The 22079-nt window shown below is 38.2% G+C and overlaps 1 protein-coding gene across 3 annotated transcripts in view; it reads left to right on the plus strand.

Annotated features, from left to right (window-relative positions):
- The window catches only part of vps13a (vacuolar protein sorting 13 homolog A), a 361176-nt gene that overhangs the window by 247430 nt on the left and 91667 nt on the right, over positions 1-22079 (plus strand). For all 3 annotated transcript variants that reach the window (XR_009512162.1, XM_059969760.1, XM_059969759.1), the window contains exons 47-51: positions 5563-5851; positions 9397-9786; positions 11901-12005; positions 13187-13333; positions 17942-18070. Coding sequence is in view for 2 of the 3 variants with exons in the window: in XM_059969760.1 (XP_059825743.1) it covers positions 5563-5851; positions 9397-9786; positions 11901-12005; positions 13187-13333; positions 17942-18070 (1060 nt within the window). In the remaining variant the exon portion in view is untranslated. The remainder of the gene's footprint in view (positions 1-5562; positions 5852-9396; positions 9787-11900; positions 12006-13186; positions 13334-17941; positions 18071-22079) is intronic.

Here is a 22079-nt window from a genome sequence, read left to right on the forward strand (position 1 = left end):
CTTACCTTTCTGATGTGAATGGTTTTGCCACGTAACACTATGTTTTTATGCAAAGAGTGCTTCAAATTCTCTTTTGAGTCCATTGAACCAATTTTAGTTTTAGAGATTCTGGTTTACATTTGCCATATATGATCTCCCTCTGTCCAAAAGCTTAACTTTCCACATCTCGACACTGCAGTTTTTCTCCATTCTTTTTTACAAAACTGCTCAAGCTCTGTCAGATTGCATGGGGATCATGAGTAAACGGCCATTTTCAAGTCCACCCACAAATTCTCGAATGGATTGAGGTCTGGACACTGACTTGTCCACTCCAGGACATTAACTTCGTTGTTTTTAAGCCATTCTTGTGTGGCTTTGGTTTTAGCTTGGGGCCATCGACTGGCTGGAAAATAAATTTCTCCCAAGTCTCAATTGTCTTACAAATTGCGTTAGTTTTTCCTCCAGGATTTCTCTGTATTTTGCTGCATTCATTTTACCTTCCACCTAACACAACACTTCCATGGCTTGCTGCAGTGAAGCATCTCCACAACATGATGCAGCCGCCACCATTCTTCACAGTAGGGATAGTTTGCTCTTGACGGGTGGTGTTTGGCTTACACCAAACATAGCGTTTAGTATGGCAAAAAAACTCAATTTTTGTTTCATCAGATTATAGTACCTTCTTCCATCTGACTTCAGAGTCTCCTACACGCCTTATGGCATACCCCAGCCGAGATATCATTAGTTTTTTTTTCAGCAGTGGCTTTCTCTTTGCCATTCTCCCATAAAGTTGCAACTGTTGAAGCACCCAGACCACAGATGTTGTTTCTGCAGTCTCTCCCATTTCAGCCACTGAAGTTTATAATTCCTCCAGAGTTGTCATAGGACTGTTGGTGGCCTCCCTCTCTTGTCCCCTTGTTGCACGGTTACACAGTTTTTGATGATGGCCTGCTCTAGCCAGATTTACTGCTGTGCTGTATTCTTTCCATTTCTTGATGATTGACTTAACTCTACTCCAAGGCATATTCAGTGACTTGGAAATTTTCTTGTATCCATCTCCTAACTTGTGCTTTCCAATAACCATTTTCTGGATTTGCTTAGTGTTTTTTTTTGTCTTCATGATGTAGCTTTTGGCAGCAGTTGCACTCTCCAGATACAGGTATATTTTTATTACTAACAATTGACACCTTGATTGATTATGTGCCTTCTAAATCCAGTTGGCTGCACCAGTGATGATTTGGTGTGTATATTAAAGGGGATGAATACATATGCAATCAATAATTTTGTGTTTTACATTTGTAATTAAGTTAGATCACTTTCTAGAGATCTTTTTTCACTTTGACACGGAGGAGTCTTTTACTGATGATCAGGCTCAGAAAAGCCAAATTAAATCTGCTGTGATTATATGTTGTAAGATAATAAAAGGTGATAACTTTAAAGAAGGTGAATACTTTTCGTAGGCACTGTTTGTACCTTGATGATAAATTCATTTTGAACTCGAGGTATCAAAAAGAGGACATTTTTCCAATTGTGTGATGGATGCTGCTTTCTTGAGGCACCACCTTTTGAAGATGTCTGAAGATGGGGAGGGTTATGCCAATGTGGAGTTGACTGAGACTATAACCTTTATAATCCTGTGCATTGGAATCTCCATGCCATGCCCTGATGCAACCACTCAGAATGCTCTTCACGATACTTCTATAAAAATTTGCAAAAATTCTTGGTGACATAGCAAATCACTCTTAATCCTGTTGAAGTTAAGCTGCTAGTGTACCTTCTTTGTAATTGCAGCAATGTGTTTGTCCACTGATAGAAGGTACAGCTGCTGTCGTACAACTCTAGTGACCTGGGTTCCCAATTTTTTCTCTCAGTACCTGCAACATCATCAATAAGGTGATGAATACCTTCAATATTTAGTGCAGTTCTAAAACAAAAACATTGACGCATCTTGATTTTATCCAAACCAAAGTAGTCCACTTGAATGGCATTATAAGAATCTAAACTTTAAATACATTAATCTCAAGTTTTCTGTTGATGTTGGAGAAGGTAGACAGTACGTGTACTGCAGCAACTTATCAAAGCCACATCAGCATCACCTCCTAAATCTGAGCTTTACTGAGAAGTGGAGGTGGAGTCAAAATTACAAGTTGATTTGTGGGCTTGCTTTGAATATTTAAATGAAAATGCAAAGGTAGGAACCCTTGGCTATTGCACTTCCTAAAGCTAAAGATATTCATGGAATTTTCATAAGTGGGACTGTTCATAAGAACTTTCTTTATGCTGACGATCTCTTAGTTTATATTTCAATCCTGAAGAATCCATTCCTAGTTTATTGAAACTATTAAATGATTTTGGAAAGTTTTTTTGGGATATAAACTGAACCTTCATAAAAGTGAATTATTTCCCCTAAATGATTCTGCTTCTATATATGATGACATTCCTTTTAGAGTTAAGGACTCATTTAAATATTTAGGTAATATTACTAAAAATTGTAAGGACCTTTATGAAGCTAATTTGGTTCCTTTAGTGGATTTTATGAAGCAATTATTTTGTAGATGGAATCCACTTACACTTTCATTAGTTGGCCAAATTCATGCAGTTAAAATGATGATTTTACCAAAATTTTACATGTATTTCAAAATATCCCTATTTTTTTTAACTACGAAGTTTTTCGATCAGGTTGACTCTATTATTTCATCTTTTGTTTGGAATAATAAAAGACCAAGAATTGGGAAATATCATTTACAAAAATTAAAAAGAGATGGAGGTCTTGCTTTGCCTAATTTAAGAAAGTATTATTGGGCTGTCAATATACGTTATAAGTGTTTTTGGTTATATTGGGCTGATGGAGATGAACGACCGTCTTGGGCTGATTTGGAATTGAATGCTGTGAAACAGTTTCACTTAACATTATTAGGAGCTTCTTTATCTGTACAACTGGCCAAAATTACTAACTTAAGTTCATATCCTGTGATTAAGCAGTCATTATGAATTTGGTTCCAGTTTCATAACTTTTTTAATTTCAAAATATTTAAACTTTTTGGTTTAATTTATTGAAATTATTTATTTAAACCTTTATTAAGTGATCCTACTTTTCTTTTTTGGAGGAATAAAGGGGTTTATTCCTTCATGGATCTGTTCCAGGACAGCCAATTGATGTCTTTTGAGAAATTGGTAACTAATACTCTCTCTCATATTCATATTTCCTGCAATATCTTCAGGTCAGACATTAATTACAAAAAACTTAAGTAATTTTCCATATATACAAGATTCTGACCTGTTAAATTTTATTTTAAAAATGAATCCTTTAGTGAAGGGTTTTATTGGGAAAATTTATAATTTATTGTTATAACAGCACAATTAGCCTTCACTTAAGATTGAGCAAGTTTGGGGGAGAAAGCTTAACATGACCCTGATAGAAGATTGGTTGCGGATTTTGAAATTGGTTAACTCTTCTTCGATCTGTGCCAATCACTCTTAATTCAGTTTAAAATTGTACATCATTACTATTTAACAAAGGAGAGACTGTCTAAGATGTTTATTGATGTTAATAGTCAGTGTGACAGATGTAAAACTGAGACTTTTACATTGACAAATATGTTCAGTACTGTAACATTTCTGGAAGTCTATTTTCTCTACAGTTTCTAAAGTTTTTAAAATTAATTTACAACCTAATAAATTGACAGTTTTATTTGGTATGGTCCCTCAATATATTCATGGTATTTCTCTGTCAGACCAACATGTAATTGCATTTGTTACATTATTGGCCAGAAGGGCTATTTTGTTGAAATGGAAAGACGTTTCTGCTCCTACTTTGATACAATGGTTCTCTCAGGTGATGTTATGCCTTAGTTTGGAGAAAATCAGAAGTTGAACTTCGATCCTCAATTTGATTTTGAGAAAAGGTGGGGTTCATTTGCCCGCTACTATCATTTAATTTGAGATAATTAATATGGTTTCCTTCCAATTTTTTTTTAAATGGATTTGAGGTGGTGGATTGGTATTTTTTTTGTTTGTTTTTTTTCAGTTAGTAGAGATTTTTTTTAGTTAAGGGTTTTTTCCCTTTTTCCTTCAAAAAATATTCTTAACACTTTATTTTCTCTTATTATTATTGATATATTGCTTAGCTTCGTTAATCAGTTATTTGCTAATTTAATTCTTGTATATAATGAAATATTGACTCAATGTACCTTGTTAATCTTCAATACTAATTAATAAAAAGATTTTAAAATGAAATGAAAATACAAAGGTTGAGTAAAGGAAGGGAAACATTGTGAGGTGGACAATGTGAAAATTATAGCAAGCTACTTTAAAGAAGATTTAAACTGAATTGAATTGACTTTATTACTTCCTTCATATGCATGAGAAGTAAAAATCTTTGCATTATGTCTCCGTCTAAATGTGCAATTATTAGTAATTTATAATAAATAGCATGTACAACAGGACAGTCAGTAACATCGAAATACAATTGTATCCGTATGAATTAATCAGTCTGATGGCCTGGTAGAAGATGCTGTCCCAGAGCCTGTCGGTTCTGGCATTTTTTTGCTGCGATACTGTTTCCCGGATGGTAGCAGCTAGACCAGTTTGTGGTTGGGGTATCTTAGGTCCCCAGTGATCCTTCAGGCCTTTTTTACAAACCTGTCTTTGTAAATGTCTTGAATAGTGGGAAGTTCACATCTACAGATGTGCTGGGCTGTCCACACCACTCTCTGCAGAGTCCTGTGACTTAGGGAAGTATAGTTCCCAGACCAGGCAGTGGTACAGCCAGTCAGGATGCTCTCAATTGTGCCTCTGTAGAAAGTTCTTAAGATTTGGGGGGCCTATACCAAACTTCAACTGTCTGAGGTTCTTGTTTGCCTCTACAAATGAGTTTGTGTAACAGCTAGCCCCCTAAGGTGGATGTAAAAATTAATGGTACAATTTTGCCAAAGAACAAGAAGCTTGTACTGACTGCCATCATTATCATTGAATCACCATCATTAAAAGAAGCTAGTCCAGAAATTGTATCTGACCACATCTAGCAGCTTAGTGCATGCACATTAGATTAGTCAATGCACTTACCACCTAACGAAGCTGGTTTCCGCACTTTGGAATGTATTTGAGTGGTTGTATAGCCTATTAGATGCCCCCTGGGCATTATGGGCATCATGTTTTCCATGGTTTCATTTTTTTTAAAGGAAAAGGTGTTTATATGTTGTCTTTCATGAGAGCTATTTTTATAATGTCTTTCCAACAGCTCTTTACACCATTGTGAGGTCTGAAGTATAACCATTATTGTAAAGTGCAACAGTGTAGTTAATCCTCAAAGGACTCCCAACTTTTCTTCAAACTGTGCCATGGGGGATAGTTTGTATTTTAATGTTTTATCAGTGAGACAGCATTTTAAGCATTACTACACTCAGTTGGCTTGGTGACCTTCATGTATTTTTGCTATGAAGTGCATTAGAAGATCATTGTATGTTTGAAGATACCATCTGCAATTTGAATTTTGAGGCAGAGAATAGTTTTAAATACATTTGCTAATTGATAAAGCATAAATGTTCATTTATCATTTTAAAACACATTTTCTGTTTTTTTTAGATCAGCTCTCCGTTTACAATTAATAATGAAGAACAAGGAACCATATGCTCCCTGTGAAACTATCACTTTTGGTCATTTAAATACAAATACTAAAGTTGTATTTAAGCGTGAGTGCTGTTTTGTTGGGAACAATGAGCAGGACCCAATGATGATCAATATAGTTGCAGTACATGACACACTGACATCTGACAATCCTGATGAAGACAAGAATGCATATGTGCTCCATTTGTGGCCTACTGCAATTCTTCAAAACCTTCTGCCTTGTATGGTTGATGTATGCCTAACTGAGGTAAGTTTACTGGTATGTTTTATTTATACACCTTTGATTGTGCTCAAATGTTTTTCTTTCTATGTATTTATAGAAATCCTGCCATCAAGGGAAGGGAACTGGATGTAACGTCATTTTATTTGAAATTGTTTTAACAATTTTGTAGCTTTATAGTTGTAGCTATATATGTCTCTATATTTAGTTGTCATTCTAGATTTGTTTCCTTTTTATCCTGTATTAATTTCAGTGTAATTACTTAATAAACCAACTATTTTGTCACTTGCTCTGTTTTACCTGGATTGACAGGGGTGTGGAACTTTGAGCAGGGGAAAGTTATTGGATAAGGCAGTAACCAGTGAGAGCATATTTAGTAATCCTGGTAGCTAGGGGCACAGTAAAAAGAGAATTGGAAGTAGTTAATTGAATTGCATTTATTTCAATGCACAAATATTAATAACTGAGGTGGATAAACTTGGATTTGCTCTGGGGGTTGGGATGTTATAGCCAGGACAGAAACATGGCTGAGAGAAGGGTAGGACTGGTAGCTCAATGGTATAGGTGCTACAGGCATGACAGAGATACAGTTAAGTGAGGAGAGGTTGTTGCCTTTTTGCTAATGGAGAACCTAACAGTGATGCTTAGAGATGACATTCTTGGAGAACTGTCCAGTGAGGTCATTTGGGTAGAAGATAAAAAGAAGGCAAACATCATTGTAGGGGATTATATTATATATCCCACCCAACCCCCATGTGGTCAGTGCAGTGTGTAGAGAAATTGCTCGTGGTTGTAAGAATAATAGAATGTATAAGTGGGAGATTTTAATTTCTTGGATATTAACTGGTCCACAGTGTGTTAAGTACCAGGATGGAGTGGAATTTGTGAAGTGTGTCCAGAAAAGTTTCTTGATTTGTTTCATTGTTAGCTATTGATAATGTTCTCAAAGACTGGAAGGTAGCTAATATTGTTTCATTGTTTAAGAAGGTTAGCAAGGACAAGCCTGGAAGTTACAGAATGGTCATTTTGATTTTGGCAGGCAAATTGCTGCAGAGAATTCGGTGGGAGATGATCTACCACCTTTGGATAGACAGTCTGACTTGAAGGAATTAGCGTGGCTTTGTGTGTGGGAAGTCGTGTTTGATGAATGTGAATATTTTTGAGGTCTCTGAAGAGGTAAAAGAATAGGTAAGGGAAGGGCAATGGATGTTGAGTATTTGGACGAGCAGGATCTGTGATCAGGTAATGCATGGACGGTTGGTCTGGAAAACTAGTTAGATAGATTCAAAATTGGCTAGGAGATGTGAGGGATAAATTGGTAAGAAAGGAGACTGATGACTAGTGGTATGCCCCAGTTGTTGGTGTTGGAACCTCTTGTTATTCATTTAGATGTGTATGCACAAGGCTTGATCAGCAAGTTTGCAGGCAACACAAAATTAGGATATATTGTTCATAGTGAAGAAAGTTTTTGCAGATTACGGAGAAGCCTTGATCAGTTAGGAAAATGGGCCGAGGCAAAGCAAATGGATTTCAATACAGGTAAATGTAAGGTAATGCTGATGGAAAGTAAAACCAGCATAGAAAATACTAAGAAAGTTAAGGCATGAGGGAGATGGGAAAAAAAACCCAGCTGCTGACAAAACTCGGGGAGTCAAGCATCATCTGTGGAATAGATGAAGGTTCTCAACCTAAAATGTTGGTTGTCCATTTTCCTGCACAGGTGCAACTTGACCTACTGGGTTCATCTCGCAGTTTTGTCTGAGATTCCACCATGTGAAATCTCTTGTTACCTTTTCTTCAAAAAAAAGTCAAAGTTCAAAGAAAATTTATTGTCTAAGTACATGTATGTCGACCCAAGGATTTATTTTCTTACAGGCATACTCAATAAATCCAATTATCATAATAGAATCAATGAAAGACTGCATCAGCAGGGCAGCCAACTAGTGAGCAAATACAAAAAGAATAGAGAAAATAGGAATAATCAATAAGCAATAAAAATCGAGAACATGAGATGAAGAGTCGGTCAAAGTGAGTCCATAGAATGTGGGAACGGTTCAATGATGGGGCAAGCAAAGTTGAGTGGAATTATCTCCTCTGATTCAAGAGCCTGATGGCTAAGGGGTAATAACTGTTCCTGAGCCTGTTGGTATGAGGCTGACCTTCCTAATGGCAGCAGCAAGAGAGCATGATCTGTGTGGTTGGGGTCCCTGATGATGGATGCTGCTTTTCTGCAACAGCAGTCTGTGCAGTTGTGCTCAGTAGTGTGAAAGACTTTACCCGTGATGGACTGGGCCACTATTCTTTTTTTGTAGGATTTTCTGTTCAAGGGCATTGTTGTTTCCTTACCAGGCTATGATGCAGCCAGTCAGTACTCTCCACCACGCATCTATACCACATTGTCAAAGTTTTAGATGTCGTGCTGAATCTTAGCAAACTTCTAAGGAAGTAGAGGCACTGCAGTTCTTTCTTTGTAATTGCACTTGCAAACTGGGCCCAGGACAGTTCTTCTGAAATGATAACTCCAAGGAATTTAAGGTTGCTGACCCTCTTCACATCTTATCCCCCAATGAGGTCTGGCTGACGAACCTCCAGTTTCCTCCTCCTGAAGTTAATAATCCACTTGGTTGAGTGAGGAGCCAATGAAATGGCATCTGCTGTGGACCTGTTGCTCCGGTTGGCAAATTGGAGCAGGTCTAAGTTTCTTCTCAGGCAGGAGTTGATATGTTTAATCACTAACCTCTCATAACACTTAATCACTGTGGAAGTAAGTGTGACTAGACTATAGCCATTGAGGCAGTTTGCTACATTTTTCTTAGGATCTGGTATAATTGAAGCCTACTTGAAGCAGGCGATACCTCAGATTGCCAAAGCGAGAGGTTAAAGATCTCAGTGAATACTCCAGTCAGTTGATCAGCTCAGGTCTTCAGTACAAGACTAGGTACCCCATCTGGGCATGGCATGTCATATGTAATCCTTTATATGATAATGCAAGAACAATTTTTAACCTATTATCTGTGCAAATTAATGTATCTCTCTGGAATATTGTATTTTATTTTCAAAGTTAAATCCAGGTGTTAATATGACTTTGGCAGCTTTTCGGAATTTTTTTGTGTTTCTTCTTTCATTGTTTGTTCTTTGTTGCATGTGTAAATTTCATAGAGAAAAGATCAAAAGACAGCAGAATTTAGTCGTTCAGCCCATCAGGTCTGCCCTCCCATTTGATCATGGCTAATTTAATTCCCTCTAAATGCCATTTTCCTGTCTTCACCTGTAACCTTTGATGCCCTTACTAATCAAGAGCCCATCAACTTCTACTTTAAAAATATTGAATGACTTGTCCTCCACAGCTGTCCATGGCCATGAATTCCACTCTGACTAAAGAAGTTCTCCCATTTCTGTTATAGAAAGAATCTATGTTTTCTGAGGCTGTGCCCTCTGGTCCTAGACTCTCCCACTACTGGGAACATTCTCTGCATGTCTACTCTTTTGGTCTTTTGATATTCAGTAGATGTTAATAAATAAAATTGTAAACAATATTTTTTCAAAAAAAGAAATTGTGCTTTTTTTTGCAGGGAAGTGTGGAACGAACCTTGAAGGTCGACGAAGGAAATTCTGCCCAGCTTCATGATGCTGTATTGGACAAGTCTAAGTTGACACTCACTATTGATTATTTGGGCCATAATTGGTCAGGAGAATACAGCATCAAAAGCAACCAAACTGACATTGAATTAATCAAATTTAAAACACACGATGATGAAAAGAGTGAAATAGACATTGCAATCCTTGTGACGAGCAACGTTGGATACACTTTGTTGACATTGCATAGTCCATATTGGATGATAAATAAAACTGGGAGGATGCTTCAGTATAAAGCTGATGATGTCCACCGTAAGCATCCTTTGGATTACAGAAAACCTTTGCTATTTTCTTTTGGATCAAAATGTATTTTCCAAAAGAACAAGGTAGGGTTCCTTTCTGTTCCACCTCAGGAAGGTTTAATGCTGATTTGTCTTTATTTCCATAATTATTATTTAAAATAGTGAAATAACAAGTAGATGGTACTTTTTATCAAAGGAATATTTAAGTTGGAGGAGTTTTTATGGATGAGGGTGTGAAGGCAACTGTGACAAAAGTGTACGCGTGTCAGGAAGCTGGATCCCACCCCTGAATTTCTATTTCATCCAGTCACTTCAGTTGGGTCATATTGTTTTTGTTAAATGCTAATTGCTCATTTGGATCATGAGGCGCAACACTGTACTGTTGATGCTGACATTCTCCAACTATTTTTCCTCTGTCTCTTTTGATGACTTGATCGTGTATAGTAAAGAAAAAGCTACTTCATGAGACCCTTGAACATTGGGAGAATATACTGAAGTGTGTAAATTTGTTCAATGTTTGTGGCACTTTATCCCAACACCAAGCTACTTGAACTTTTCAGGTTAGAGAGTCCTATTAAATATGTTGAAATTGTGAGGAAGGGTACTATCCTATACAGGGGAGCTAATTAGATTAGTAAACAAGAAGTAAAAAGATAAAGTGCAGTTGAATTAAAAAGTCACAGCTTCCTGACTATGCTGCTACCTGTTCAAGAGTAGCCCATTTTTTGCTGTTCATGGGTATAGAACTTTACAAACCTTTAATACCATCAGAGTGTGTTAATCTCAAAGTGGTTAACCCATTTGTTCTTTTTGCATGCCTGTAAAGAGTACCTGAATAATTTGGATATTAAGCAACACTCACAAGATTCTGGTGGAATGCAGCAGACCAGGCAGCATCAACAGGAAGAAGTACAGTCGACGTTTTGGGCTGAGACCCTTCATCGGGACTAACTGAAAGAAGAGAGAGTAAGAGATTTGAAAGAGAGAGGGGGAGATCCGAAATGATAGGAGATTTCAGTTAGTTCTGACGAAGGGTCTCGGCCCGAAACTTCGACTGTACTTCTTACGATTGATGCTGCCTGGCCTGCTGTGTTCCACCAGCATTTTGTGTGTGTTGCTTGAATTTCCAGCATCTGCAGATTTCCTCGTGTTTGCAAATTTGGATATTAACCTTTGATGCTGAGAGTAGTATAGGAAAATTAGATTAGAAGTTTCAAAGGTAACAGTTTTGGTGTCAAATAAATGAAAGAATTATTAAATCATTATAGGTGATCATGTATCCTACCCCCTAAATGTGTTCAGGTCAGTTCCACTTGGTCCATTGCATTGGTGGATCTGCCTTCTACAGTACTCATCTAGATCCACTTTAGTGCAGAGCATTTCTGCTTCTACTGCCCTTCTGCTGAAATCCAGACACCCACCAATCCATCAGGATTGTTCATCTCCTGCAGTCTACTTCCCAATTAAGCAGTTGGTTCCTAAATATTTCAATATGTTGAAATTTGGATTTTAAATGTCATGTAATTTTGCTTTATTACAATTTGTCCTCTTAAATGCAGTATTTTAGTGCTTCAATAAGGCATTGAATTTTAGTTAATTAAAATCATAAAGTGAAATACCATATACTTCATACCTACTTCAAGTCTGTCATTGAACAGCAATTTTGAATGAAATGATCCAAGAAATCTCATTTTTGACGTTTGGCATTTACTATTTTAAAAGTAATTAAACTCCAATTAAATGTTAAATCATCAAATTCGTGGCATTTCTACCAGTCAAGTCAAGGACATAAAGAACATTTTCTTCATTTTCCATTTTCCTGATTTGGTTTTACAGCTATAAACTTTACAGCTTTGTGTATCATACTGGCATTACTTGATGAAGGTTTGATTTCTCTTATCATGTTTTAGAATATGGTTTTAAATTATTAGTGTAGTATATTGATTTTAAGATTTCCAAGTTTTTAAAGAGTAAATTTACTTGTAAAATGTTCAAATATATACAATATAATGCCCTATTTTATCCCCTTAATGGAAAGCACTTGGATTTGTGTGATACTCTAAAATGTATTATGAAGTAATTTGACTGTTAGTTCATTGTAGGGATATGTGACAGATGCTTTGAACAAAGTCAGTTAGTATAGTTGCACCATTGCTAAGTGACAACAAAATTGTATCTGTTTAATAATTTAATAACAGGTTCAGCTAAAGATAACTGACAGCGAATTGTCAGATTGGTTTTCTCTGAACACTGTGGGTAGTTATGGCTCTGTTAAATGCAAAGGACCAAAAAAGGATTATCAGGTAAGATATTATCATACACTTACTTAAAGCTATGACCCTTGACAGTTTTTTATATATATATGAAACTATGGATAAACTACATTAATCTATTAGTTAAAAGCTCAATGCTATTTTCTCTTGGGGCTTCCATGCTTAGTTTCGCTATTGCTTTTAAGCAGCTGTTACGTTTCTTAATGTATGACTTTATGTATTAAGTAGTTTTCAGGATAAAGCCTAACAACCTTGAAATACACAGTAAACCAAATGATGTCTGTAAAGAGTGAAATAAAGTTCAAATTTCATAGCAGCAGTCTGTCTTTAGAATAGCTTGGTTTCTCCCTGTATAGCTATTACCTGATCTGCCAGATATTTTCATCATTTTATTTTTTTATTTGCAGTGAATTTTAAGCCTTTTAGATAAATGAGAGAAAAAGCATGCAATTTTTGAAAATTATTTGATCAGGAAGGAGTTTTTATCCCTGTGGGTTCTTAATTAGTGTTATTTTAAGTTCTATAAAAAGGAAATAAAGAATCTTTTTCATCCATTGAAGTCTTATTCCCATTTCCAATTTCCTGGAAAAGATGGCGATGAATTGCTGAATTAAATTGCTGAAATCATCTGATGAAAGCATTACCACAGTACTATTTCGTAAGGAGTTCCAGAACTGAGGTTACTTTTCTGAGGCAAACAATGGGCTCTTGAGAAGTAAACAATAATGTTGCTTTGTGTCTGTAGAGCTCATCTTTTTGACAGTGGCATTTAGGGAGGTGTTGTTCAGTGTATTTTGGAGGTTGTATGAGCTGCACCTAAAATGTGCTAGTGATTAAAGTTCTCAAAACAAGTGGAATGAATTCTGTCACATTCCTTGCAGGTGGTGGATAGGTTTTGAAGTGTCAAAGAGAGGATTGTTGCTGGAACCCATCCTTCTGACCTCCTTCAACAATTATCTGCAAACTTCACCTAACAATACTAAAATCCAGCTTTTTATCAGTTTGGAACCTCAATTGAGTAATTGATATCTGTTGCCCTAATTCTAGAGATGTGGAAATGAGCATTTTGTAACTGATGACAAGTGGGTCTCCATGGAAACAAGAAACCATAAGGAAATAAATGTGTCAACTACTTACAGCATGATTCAGTTTTTTTTAATCCTTTTCTAATCATGAGCAAAATCGATTCTAATCAGAAGATATTTTTCTAGGTTGGTGTGAGGATAGACACCAGCAGCTTCAACCTAACAAAAATTGTGACCTTCACACCATTTCACATGATCATCAATCGAACGAAATACAGAATAGAAGTAACTGAAGAGTGTGATGCGAAGTGGCTAAGTATTGATTCAAACCAGGTAATTTTGCCCTTGTTAATCCATCTTGTCATTACTTAGACAGAAATTACTTGGAAAATTTGATATTCACAGGGCATGAAGAACAAAATAAAGTGCTAATAAAAGTACATAGTAGATATAAAATTGGCTAACTTAGGCAAATTGCCTTTTTTTCCAGGCTCTGATGTTTCTATTGTGTACTATGTGCTTAAATTTAATGCATTCAAAATTCTATTATATAACCATATAACAGCTACAGCATGGAAACAGGCCATCTCGGCCCTTCTGGTCCATGCCGAACGCTTACTCACACCTAGACCCACTGACCCACAGTCAGCCCATAACACTTCATTCCTTCCCTGTCCATATACCTATCCAATTTTACTTTAAATGACAATACCGAACCTGCCTCTACCACTTCTACTGGAAACTCATTCCACACAGCTACCACTCTCTGAGTAAAGAAATTCCCCCTTGTGTTACCCTTAAACTTTTGCCCCCTAACTCTCAACTCATGTCCTCTTGTTTGAATCTCCCCTACTCTCAATGGAAAAAGCCTATCCACGACAACTCTGTCTATCCCCCTCATAATTTTAAATACCTCTATCAAGTCCCCCCTCAACCTTTTACGCTTCAAAGAATAAAGACCTAACTTGTTCAACCTTTCCCTGTAACTTAGGTGCTGAAACCCAAGTATCATTCTAGTAAATCTTCTGTACTCTCTCGATTTTGTTGACATCTTTCCTATAATTTGGTGACCAGAACTGTACACAATACTCCAAATTTGGCCTTACCAATGCCTTGTACAATTTTAACATTACATCCCAACTCCTATACTCAATGCTCTGATTTATAAAGGCCAGCATACCAAAAGCTTTCTTCACCACCCTATCCACATGAGATTCCACCTTCAGGGAACTATGCACCAGTATTCCTAGATCACTCTGTTCTACTGCATTATTCAATGCCTTACCATTTACCAAGTATTTACCTATTTGAATTATTCCTACCAAATTGTAGCACCTCACACTTATCAGCATTAATCTTCATCTGCCATCGTTCAGCCCACTCTTCTAACTGGCCTAAATCTCTCTGCAAGCTTTGAAAACCTACTTCATTATCCACAACACCACCTATCTTGGTATCATCTGCATACTTACTAATCCAATTTACCACCCCATCATCCAGATCATTAATGTATATGACAAACAACAATGGACCCAATACAGATCCCTGAGGCATACCACTGGTCACTGGCCTCCAACCAGACAAATACTTATCCACGATTACTCTCTGGCATCTCCCATTTAGCCACTGTTGAATCCATTTTACTACTTCAATATTAATACCTAACGATTGAACCTTCCTAACTAACCTTCTGTGCGGAACCTTGTCAAAGGCCTTACTGAAGTCCATATAGACAACATCCACTGCTTTACCCTTGTCAACTTCCCTCGTAACCTCTTCAAAAAATTCAATAAGATTTGTCAAACCTGACCTTCCATGCACAAATCCATGCTGACTGTTCCTAATCGCGCCCTGTCTATCCAGATAATTATATATACCATCTCTAAGAATACTTTCCATTAATTTACCAACCACTGACGTCAAACTGACAGGCCTATAATTGCTAGGTTTACTCTTAGAACCCTTTTTAAACAATGGAACCACATGAGCAATACGCCAATCCTCCGGCACCATCCCCGTTTCTAGTGACATTTGAAATATTTCTGTCAGAGCCCCTGCTATTTCTACACTAACTTCCCTCAAGGTCTGAGGGAATATCCTCTCAGGACCTGGAGACTTATCCAATTTTATATTCCTTAAAAGTGCCAGTACTTCCTCCTCTTTAATCATATTAGTTTCCATAGCTTCCCTACTTGTTTCCCTTACCTTACACAATTCAATATCCTTCTCCTTAGTGAATACCGAAGAAAAGAAATTGTTCAAGATCACCCCCATCTCTTTCGGCTCCACACGTAGCTGTCCACTCTGATTCTCTAAGGGACCAATTTTATCCCTCACTGTCCTTTTGCTATTAATATAACTGTAGAAACCCTTTGGATTTATTTTCACCTTACTTACCAAATTAACCTCATATCTTCTTTTTGCTTTTCTAATTTCTTTCTTAAGATTCTTTTTACATTCTTTATATTCCTCAAGCTCCTCATTTACTCCATGCTGCCTATATTTATTGTAGATATCTCTCTTTTTCCTAACCAAGTTTCCAATATCCCTTGAAAACCATGGCTCTCTCAAACTTTTAACCTTTCCTTTCAACCTAACAGGAACATAAAGATTCTGTACCCTTAAAATTTCACCTTTAAATGATCTCCATTTCTCTATTACATCCTTCCCATAAAACAACTTGTCCTAATCCACTCCTCCTAAATCCTTTCGCATCTCCTCAAAGTTAGCCTTTCTCCAATCAAAAATGTCAACCCTGGGTCCAGTCCTATCCTTCTCTATAATTTTATTGAAACTAATGGCACTGTGATCACTGGACCCGAAGTGCTCCCCAGCACATACCTCCGTCACCTGACCTATTTCATTCCCTAACAGAAGATCCAACACTGCCCCTTCTCTAGTTGGTACCTCTATGTATTGCTGCAAAAAACTATCCTGCACACATTTTACAAACTCCAAACCATCCATCCCTTTTACAGTATGAGCTTCCCAGTCTATGTGTGGAAAATTAAAATCTCCCACAATCACAACCCTGTGCTTACTACAAATATCTGCTATCTCCTTGCAAATTTGCTCCTCCAATTCTTGCTCCCCATTAGGTGGTCTATAATACACCCCCATGTCTTTCTACACCTTTGCCACCCAATTCCACCCAAATAGTCTCCCTAGACGAGCCCTCTAATCTATCCTGCCAGAGTACGCTGTAATATTTTCTCAGACAAGCAATGCAACACCTCCCCCTCTTGCTCCTCCAATTCTATCACACCTGAAGCAACGAAATCCAGGAATATTTAGTTGCCAATCACACCCCTCCTGCAACCATGTTTTACTGATAGCTACAACATCATATTTCCAGGTATCAATCCATGCTCTAAGCTCATCCACCTTTCTTACAATGCTCCTAGCATTAAAATAAATGCATTTAAGAAATTCTCCACCTCTTCCTCTCTGAACTTTACTGTCTTCTTTTTCTTCCTTCTCCCATGCATCTGTTCCTACATTCTGGTTCCCCTCCCCCCTTGTATCTAGTTTAAATCCACTGGAGCCTCTCTAGCAAACCTACCCGCAAGAATATTTGTCCCCCTCCAGTTCAGATGTAAACCGTCCCGCAGGAACAGGTCCCACCTTCCCTGAAAAAATGCCCAATTATCTATAAATCTGAAGCCCTTCCTCCTGCACCATGTCTTCATCCATGTGTTGATCTGTACTATCTTACTATTTCTAAACCCACCTGCACGTGACACTGGTAGCAAACTATCTTGGAAGTCCTGTCCTTTAACTTGGCACCTAGCTCCCTAAACTCACCTCTCAGGACCTCCTCACTCTTCCTACCCATGTCATTGGTCCCTACATGAACCGCGACATCCGGCTGCTCACCCTCCCTCTTGAGAATATTGAGAACTCAATCCGAGATATCGCGGACCCTGGCACCAGGGAGGCAACAGACCATCCGGGATTCTCAATCTCTTCCACAGAAACCTCCTGTCTGTCCCCCTAACTGTCGAATCCCCTATCACTACTGCTCTCCTCTTTTCCCTCCTTCCCTTCTGAGCTGAGGGTACAGTCTCGACGCCAGAGACGCAACCACTGCAACTTGTCCCTGGTAGGTCATCAACAGTATCCAAAACGGTATACTTATTGTTGATGGGAACGGCCACAGGGGTGCTCTGCTCTTCCTGTCTGTTCCCTTTCCCTCTCCTGACAGTCGCCCAACTACCTATCTCCTGACTCCTAGGGGTGACTATCTCCCTGAAACTCCTGTCTATTTCTGCCTCTGCCTCCTGAATGATTGGAAGTTTATCCAGCTCCAGCTCCAGTTCCCTAACACGGTTTGTCAGGAGCTGCAGCTGGATGCACCTTTTGCAGGTGTAGTCATCAGGGACAACTGTGCTTGCCCTGACTTCCCACATACTGCAAACGGAGCACTCAACTGCCCTAACTGCTGCCTCCATTACCTACTCCTAAACTAATTAGATTAATTAAAGGAGCTTACCCAGCCTTACCTCACCTGGCGTGAAGCTCATACTCAGCCTCTGCTCACTTTTTAAATTCCCCCGCTGATCTCAGAGGCCAACTTTCACGTGCTTGCACAGTCGTGCCCCGCTCAACCTCGCCTCTGTCTATTCTCGCCGAAGCCTGATTGAGCCAAAGCCATCCCACTCTGCCTCAGTCCACTCCGATGATGGCCGCTGTGTGTGTGTGTGTATATATATATATTCTATGTTTGTTCCCCAGTTTTCAATTTGCTAAATATAGTTTATTTTGATAGATTTAATTTTTCCATGTTAATTTGGTTGCATCCATTGTCAAATTGTGTAAATTGTGTTTCATTAATTACATGAAACGTAGAGCCAATTGAGAAAAGGAGATGAAGCCTAGACATTTGTATCCTATTTTTAAAACATTTGTATCCCTTGTGAAGTAGTTTGTTGTTTCAATTAGTGCATCCCCTTCTGGCCTGCCAGAGATTCTGAAAAGTTAGTCGTTCGGGTTGAAGGATGCAGTGCGCAACCACAAAAATTTTACTTCAACAAACAAGAAAATTGTCTTTTACTTCGTCTGGATAATAAGGTAAAATGGTACATAAACAATATGTGTGTAAATACAGGTCTTTTACTGAATAAAGTTTATGAATTTTTTAAATCAGAGGAGATTATGTAGGCCCAACACAATCCTTACTGATTTGATTTGACACAAACGATGCATTTCATTGTATCTTTCAATGTACATGTAACAAAAAAGCTTATCTAATATAATCTTTAATTAATCAACTCATTCTGGTTCCTTAAATTAATGATAGGTTATGCCAACAAATTTCCATTAGTTTTAACAAAAGATGTTCAAGTTATGCATGACTGTTTTGCCAATGTGTATTGTCCCTGTGTAGGTTTTCACAAATAAAATGGCATGAGGTGTTTTATGTTTAAGAAAAGCCATAACAACTCATTTATTGTCCCTCAAAACACAGAAGCATAAAGCACAGTAAAAAAAAATCACGTAGTTACATCATCATGTACAGACTGCCCTCTTAAAGTGAACCCCAATTCCATATTGGTCGTAATGAATTATGCATGTTTCCACCCATTACATTACCCTGTACCTGCAAGTTAAAAATGTCTTTCTATATTGTTTCCTAGTTGTCTATGATTTTATTTGACTTTTAGAAAAACTTGAGAATATTCAACCATTTACTCTTTGAGCCTGCTGCCTCTCATCAAGATAATAGCTGATCTTTCTCTGCATTGTAGTTCACTGTTTCCATATTTCTTTATTTTGTTAACATCCAGAGATGTATCAATATTGTTCAATCTTTTCTCTGTCTTATAACAAAAGAATCACTACTGTGAGCTGAATATGCTCATTTTATCATCCTTTATTCCATTTATAGCTGAGGGTAATGACATTTCCGAAAGCCATTGAATCTTGTAGTTCAAAAGTGAAGTACTGCAGCTGCTGGGAGTCTGAAGTAAAAGCAGAAAATTCTGGAACTACTCAGCAGGTCTGGCAGCATTCATTAAAAGACAAAGTTAACTTGATACCTTGCAGACGCTTCGTTGGAACTGGAAAAATATAGTTTTAAGTTGAATAGCACATGGTGAGGGGATGAAGAAGACAAAGAAATGTCTCTGAAAGGTTGAGAATCCTGGTTGTCATTGTGAAGAGCTTTGTTGAAGCCATCTGGCTGATTGGTTAAAAAATGCAGTGGAGGAGAAAGAGAAAGCAATTGTGTTAAGTTTTGTAATTTCAAAACATTTAACTAATTCAAAGAAAGATGCTGGAGTCTGGGAATGCTGGTCTGACTTACTGTTTATTTTAAATGAGGTACCCCTGTATCATATAGTAGTATGATGACATATGCAATTCACATATTAATTAAACAAACAAGAATGCTTGATCAAACAATATAGACAATATCACTCATATATTACTGAAATATTAAATATGTAGCACTCCTCCCTGGTTAGCTATAAACTCAATAGAGAATGCATCTCAACGATATACATAGGGACAACCCAGGAACAGCATTGCTGGTGAGTTGGTTGTGCAGTGGGTTGCATTGCGATATGCAAGGAGGAAATTTGTGAGATTCTGTTTCTATGTCAGTGTAGTGTGTTCTACTGACAGTGCTTGCAGTGGGGTTTTTTTAAGACTTCAGGCAGACCTTTCCATCAAGACATTTGTAGCTGGGTGATGGGATGCAGGTAATATAACCATATAACAATTACAGCACGGAAACAGGCCATCTCTGCCCTTCTAGTCTGTGCTGACACTTGCACTCACCTAGTCCCACTGGCCCACACTCAGCCCATAACCCTCCATTCCTTTCCTGTCCATATACCTATCCAATTTTACTTTAAATGACAATATCGAACCTGCCTCTACCACTTCTACTGGAAGCTCGTTCCACACAGCTACCACTTATTGAGTAAAGAAGTTCCCCCTCGTGTTACCCCTAAACTTTTGCCCCCTAACTCTCAACTCATGTCCTCTTGTTTGAATCTCCCCTACTCTCAATGGAAAAAGCCTATCCACGTCAACTCGATCTATCCCTCTCATTATTTTAAATACCTCTATCAAGTCCCCCCTCAACCTTTTACGCTCCAAAGAATAAAGACCTAACTTGTTCACCACTGCTTGAATTTTCTCAACACACTTGTGTAATCCTTGTCTGTCAATAATGTGACCACAGGAAGTGACATACACAGAATCCTGGAGGAACTCAGCAGGCCAGGCATCATCTATGGAAAACAGTAAACAGTTGATGTTTCGGTCTGAGACCCTTCATCGGGACAGGAAAAAAGAGATGAGAGGTCAGAGTAAGATGGGGGACAGGAGGAAGAAATACAAGGTAGTAGGTGATATGTGGGAGAGGGGGAAGGGTAAAGTAAAGTGATGGGAAGTTGATTGGTGGAAGAGCTAAAGGGCTGGAGAAGGAGGAATCTGATATGAGAGGGCAGAACACCATGGAAGAAAGAGAAGTTGAGGAGAATCAGAGGGAGGTGATGGGCAGGTCAGGAGATAAAGTGATGGAGGTAAACAGAAATCAGGAATGATGAAGGAGGGGAGGGGGAAGGCAGTTACCCGAAGTTTGAGAAATTGAGGTTAGCCAGATAGAATATAAGGTGATGAGCATGGCCTCATTGCAACAGTAGAGGAGGCTATAGATTGACATGTTTGGATGGGAATGGGAAGTAGAATTGGAATGGGTGTCCCCCAGGAGATCCAGCATATTCTGGCGGACGGAGCTCAGCGAAGCGGTCTCCCAGTCTACATTGGGTCTCACCAATATATAGGTCACATAGAGCCCCAAACAGATGCTCATCGGTGATTTCTCAACCTACATTGGGTCTCACTCTCTGATATACAGGAGGCCGCACCAGGAACACCTGCTGATTTTCTCTCCTTTGTGATTTGGCGACAGAAAGTGATGCTTGGTTTAACAAATTCATATCCGACACATCATGTTCTGAACAGATAATCTTCTAATCTTTTTAACATTATAAGGTTTTGAAGATGTTCCTTATCATCCTTACAAAAATGTCATCCAGCAAGCTCTGAGTACCTAAGTAGCCTTACAACATCTGGTCCATAGCTTTCTGCCACAGTGCAGGTGCAGATGCCTCTCCAAAAATAAGCCTATTATAGGAATAAAGCCCTTTGTGAGTGTTTATGGTGGCAAACACTTTGCAAGTGGGCCTCAGTTAACCATTTTCCTGAAGTGTTTTCCTCCAGAAAGGTTTGCAAAGATATCCTCTATCCTGGGCAGTGGGGTATTGGTCTAATTTCAGTACTGGGTTGATGGTGACCTTAAAATCACCACAGGTCATAACAGACCCATTCTTCATGGTGACTGGGGCCAATGGCATTGCCCAAGGGCTCCACTCAATCTTGGAAAGAATTCCTTCAGCCTCCATGCGATTTAGCTTACTGGCTACTTTATCACAAATGGTATAAGGAACCGAACTGCTTTGCAAAATTTGGGTCTGGCATTTTCATTTAACCCTATTTTACCCTTGATATGTTTGAGTTTTCCAATGCCATCCTTGAACACTGCAGTGGTATCATCCAGTACCTTTCTTAATTTGCTTTCAGGTGGCTTAATTGCAGAGGATGGTGGCATACAAATGGTGGATGGGTCTCCAATCAAGTTGTAGTTGTCTCAGCCACTCACATCCCCACAATGCTGGCCCTCCTGTTTTACCACATACAGGCTCAATGTAGCTTGTTGTTTGTTGTATTTCACTGTGACAAATATCATCTCCCACAGGAGTTACCTTTTCTCAAGAATAAATTCTTTGTTATCTGTAGGCTTCAGTTCAGTATCTTTGAGATGTTATTCAAACTAATTTTGTAGAATAATTGAACCATCAAAACCAATGTCCAATTCCATTTTAATTAATTTACAGTTCACTTCTGGCATAAGCCGTATTGTTTGTCTGTTGCAACACACACAAAATGCTGGAGGAACTCAGCAGGCCAGGCAGCACCAATGAAAAAAAATATAGTCGACATTTTGGGCCAAGACCCTTCAACAGGACTGGAGGGAAAAAAGATGAGTAGATTTAAAAGGTGAAGAGAG

Source organism: Hypanus sabinus, chromosome 5, assembly GCF_030144855.1.
Source record: "Hypanus sabinus isolate sHypSab1 chromosome 5, sHypSab1.hap1, whole genome shotgun sequence".
NCBI classification, from domain to species: Eukaryota; Metazoa; Chordata; class Chondrichthyes; order Myliobatiformes; family Dasyatidae; genus Hypanus; species Hypanus sabinus.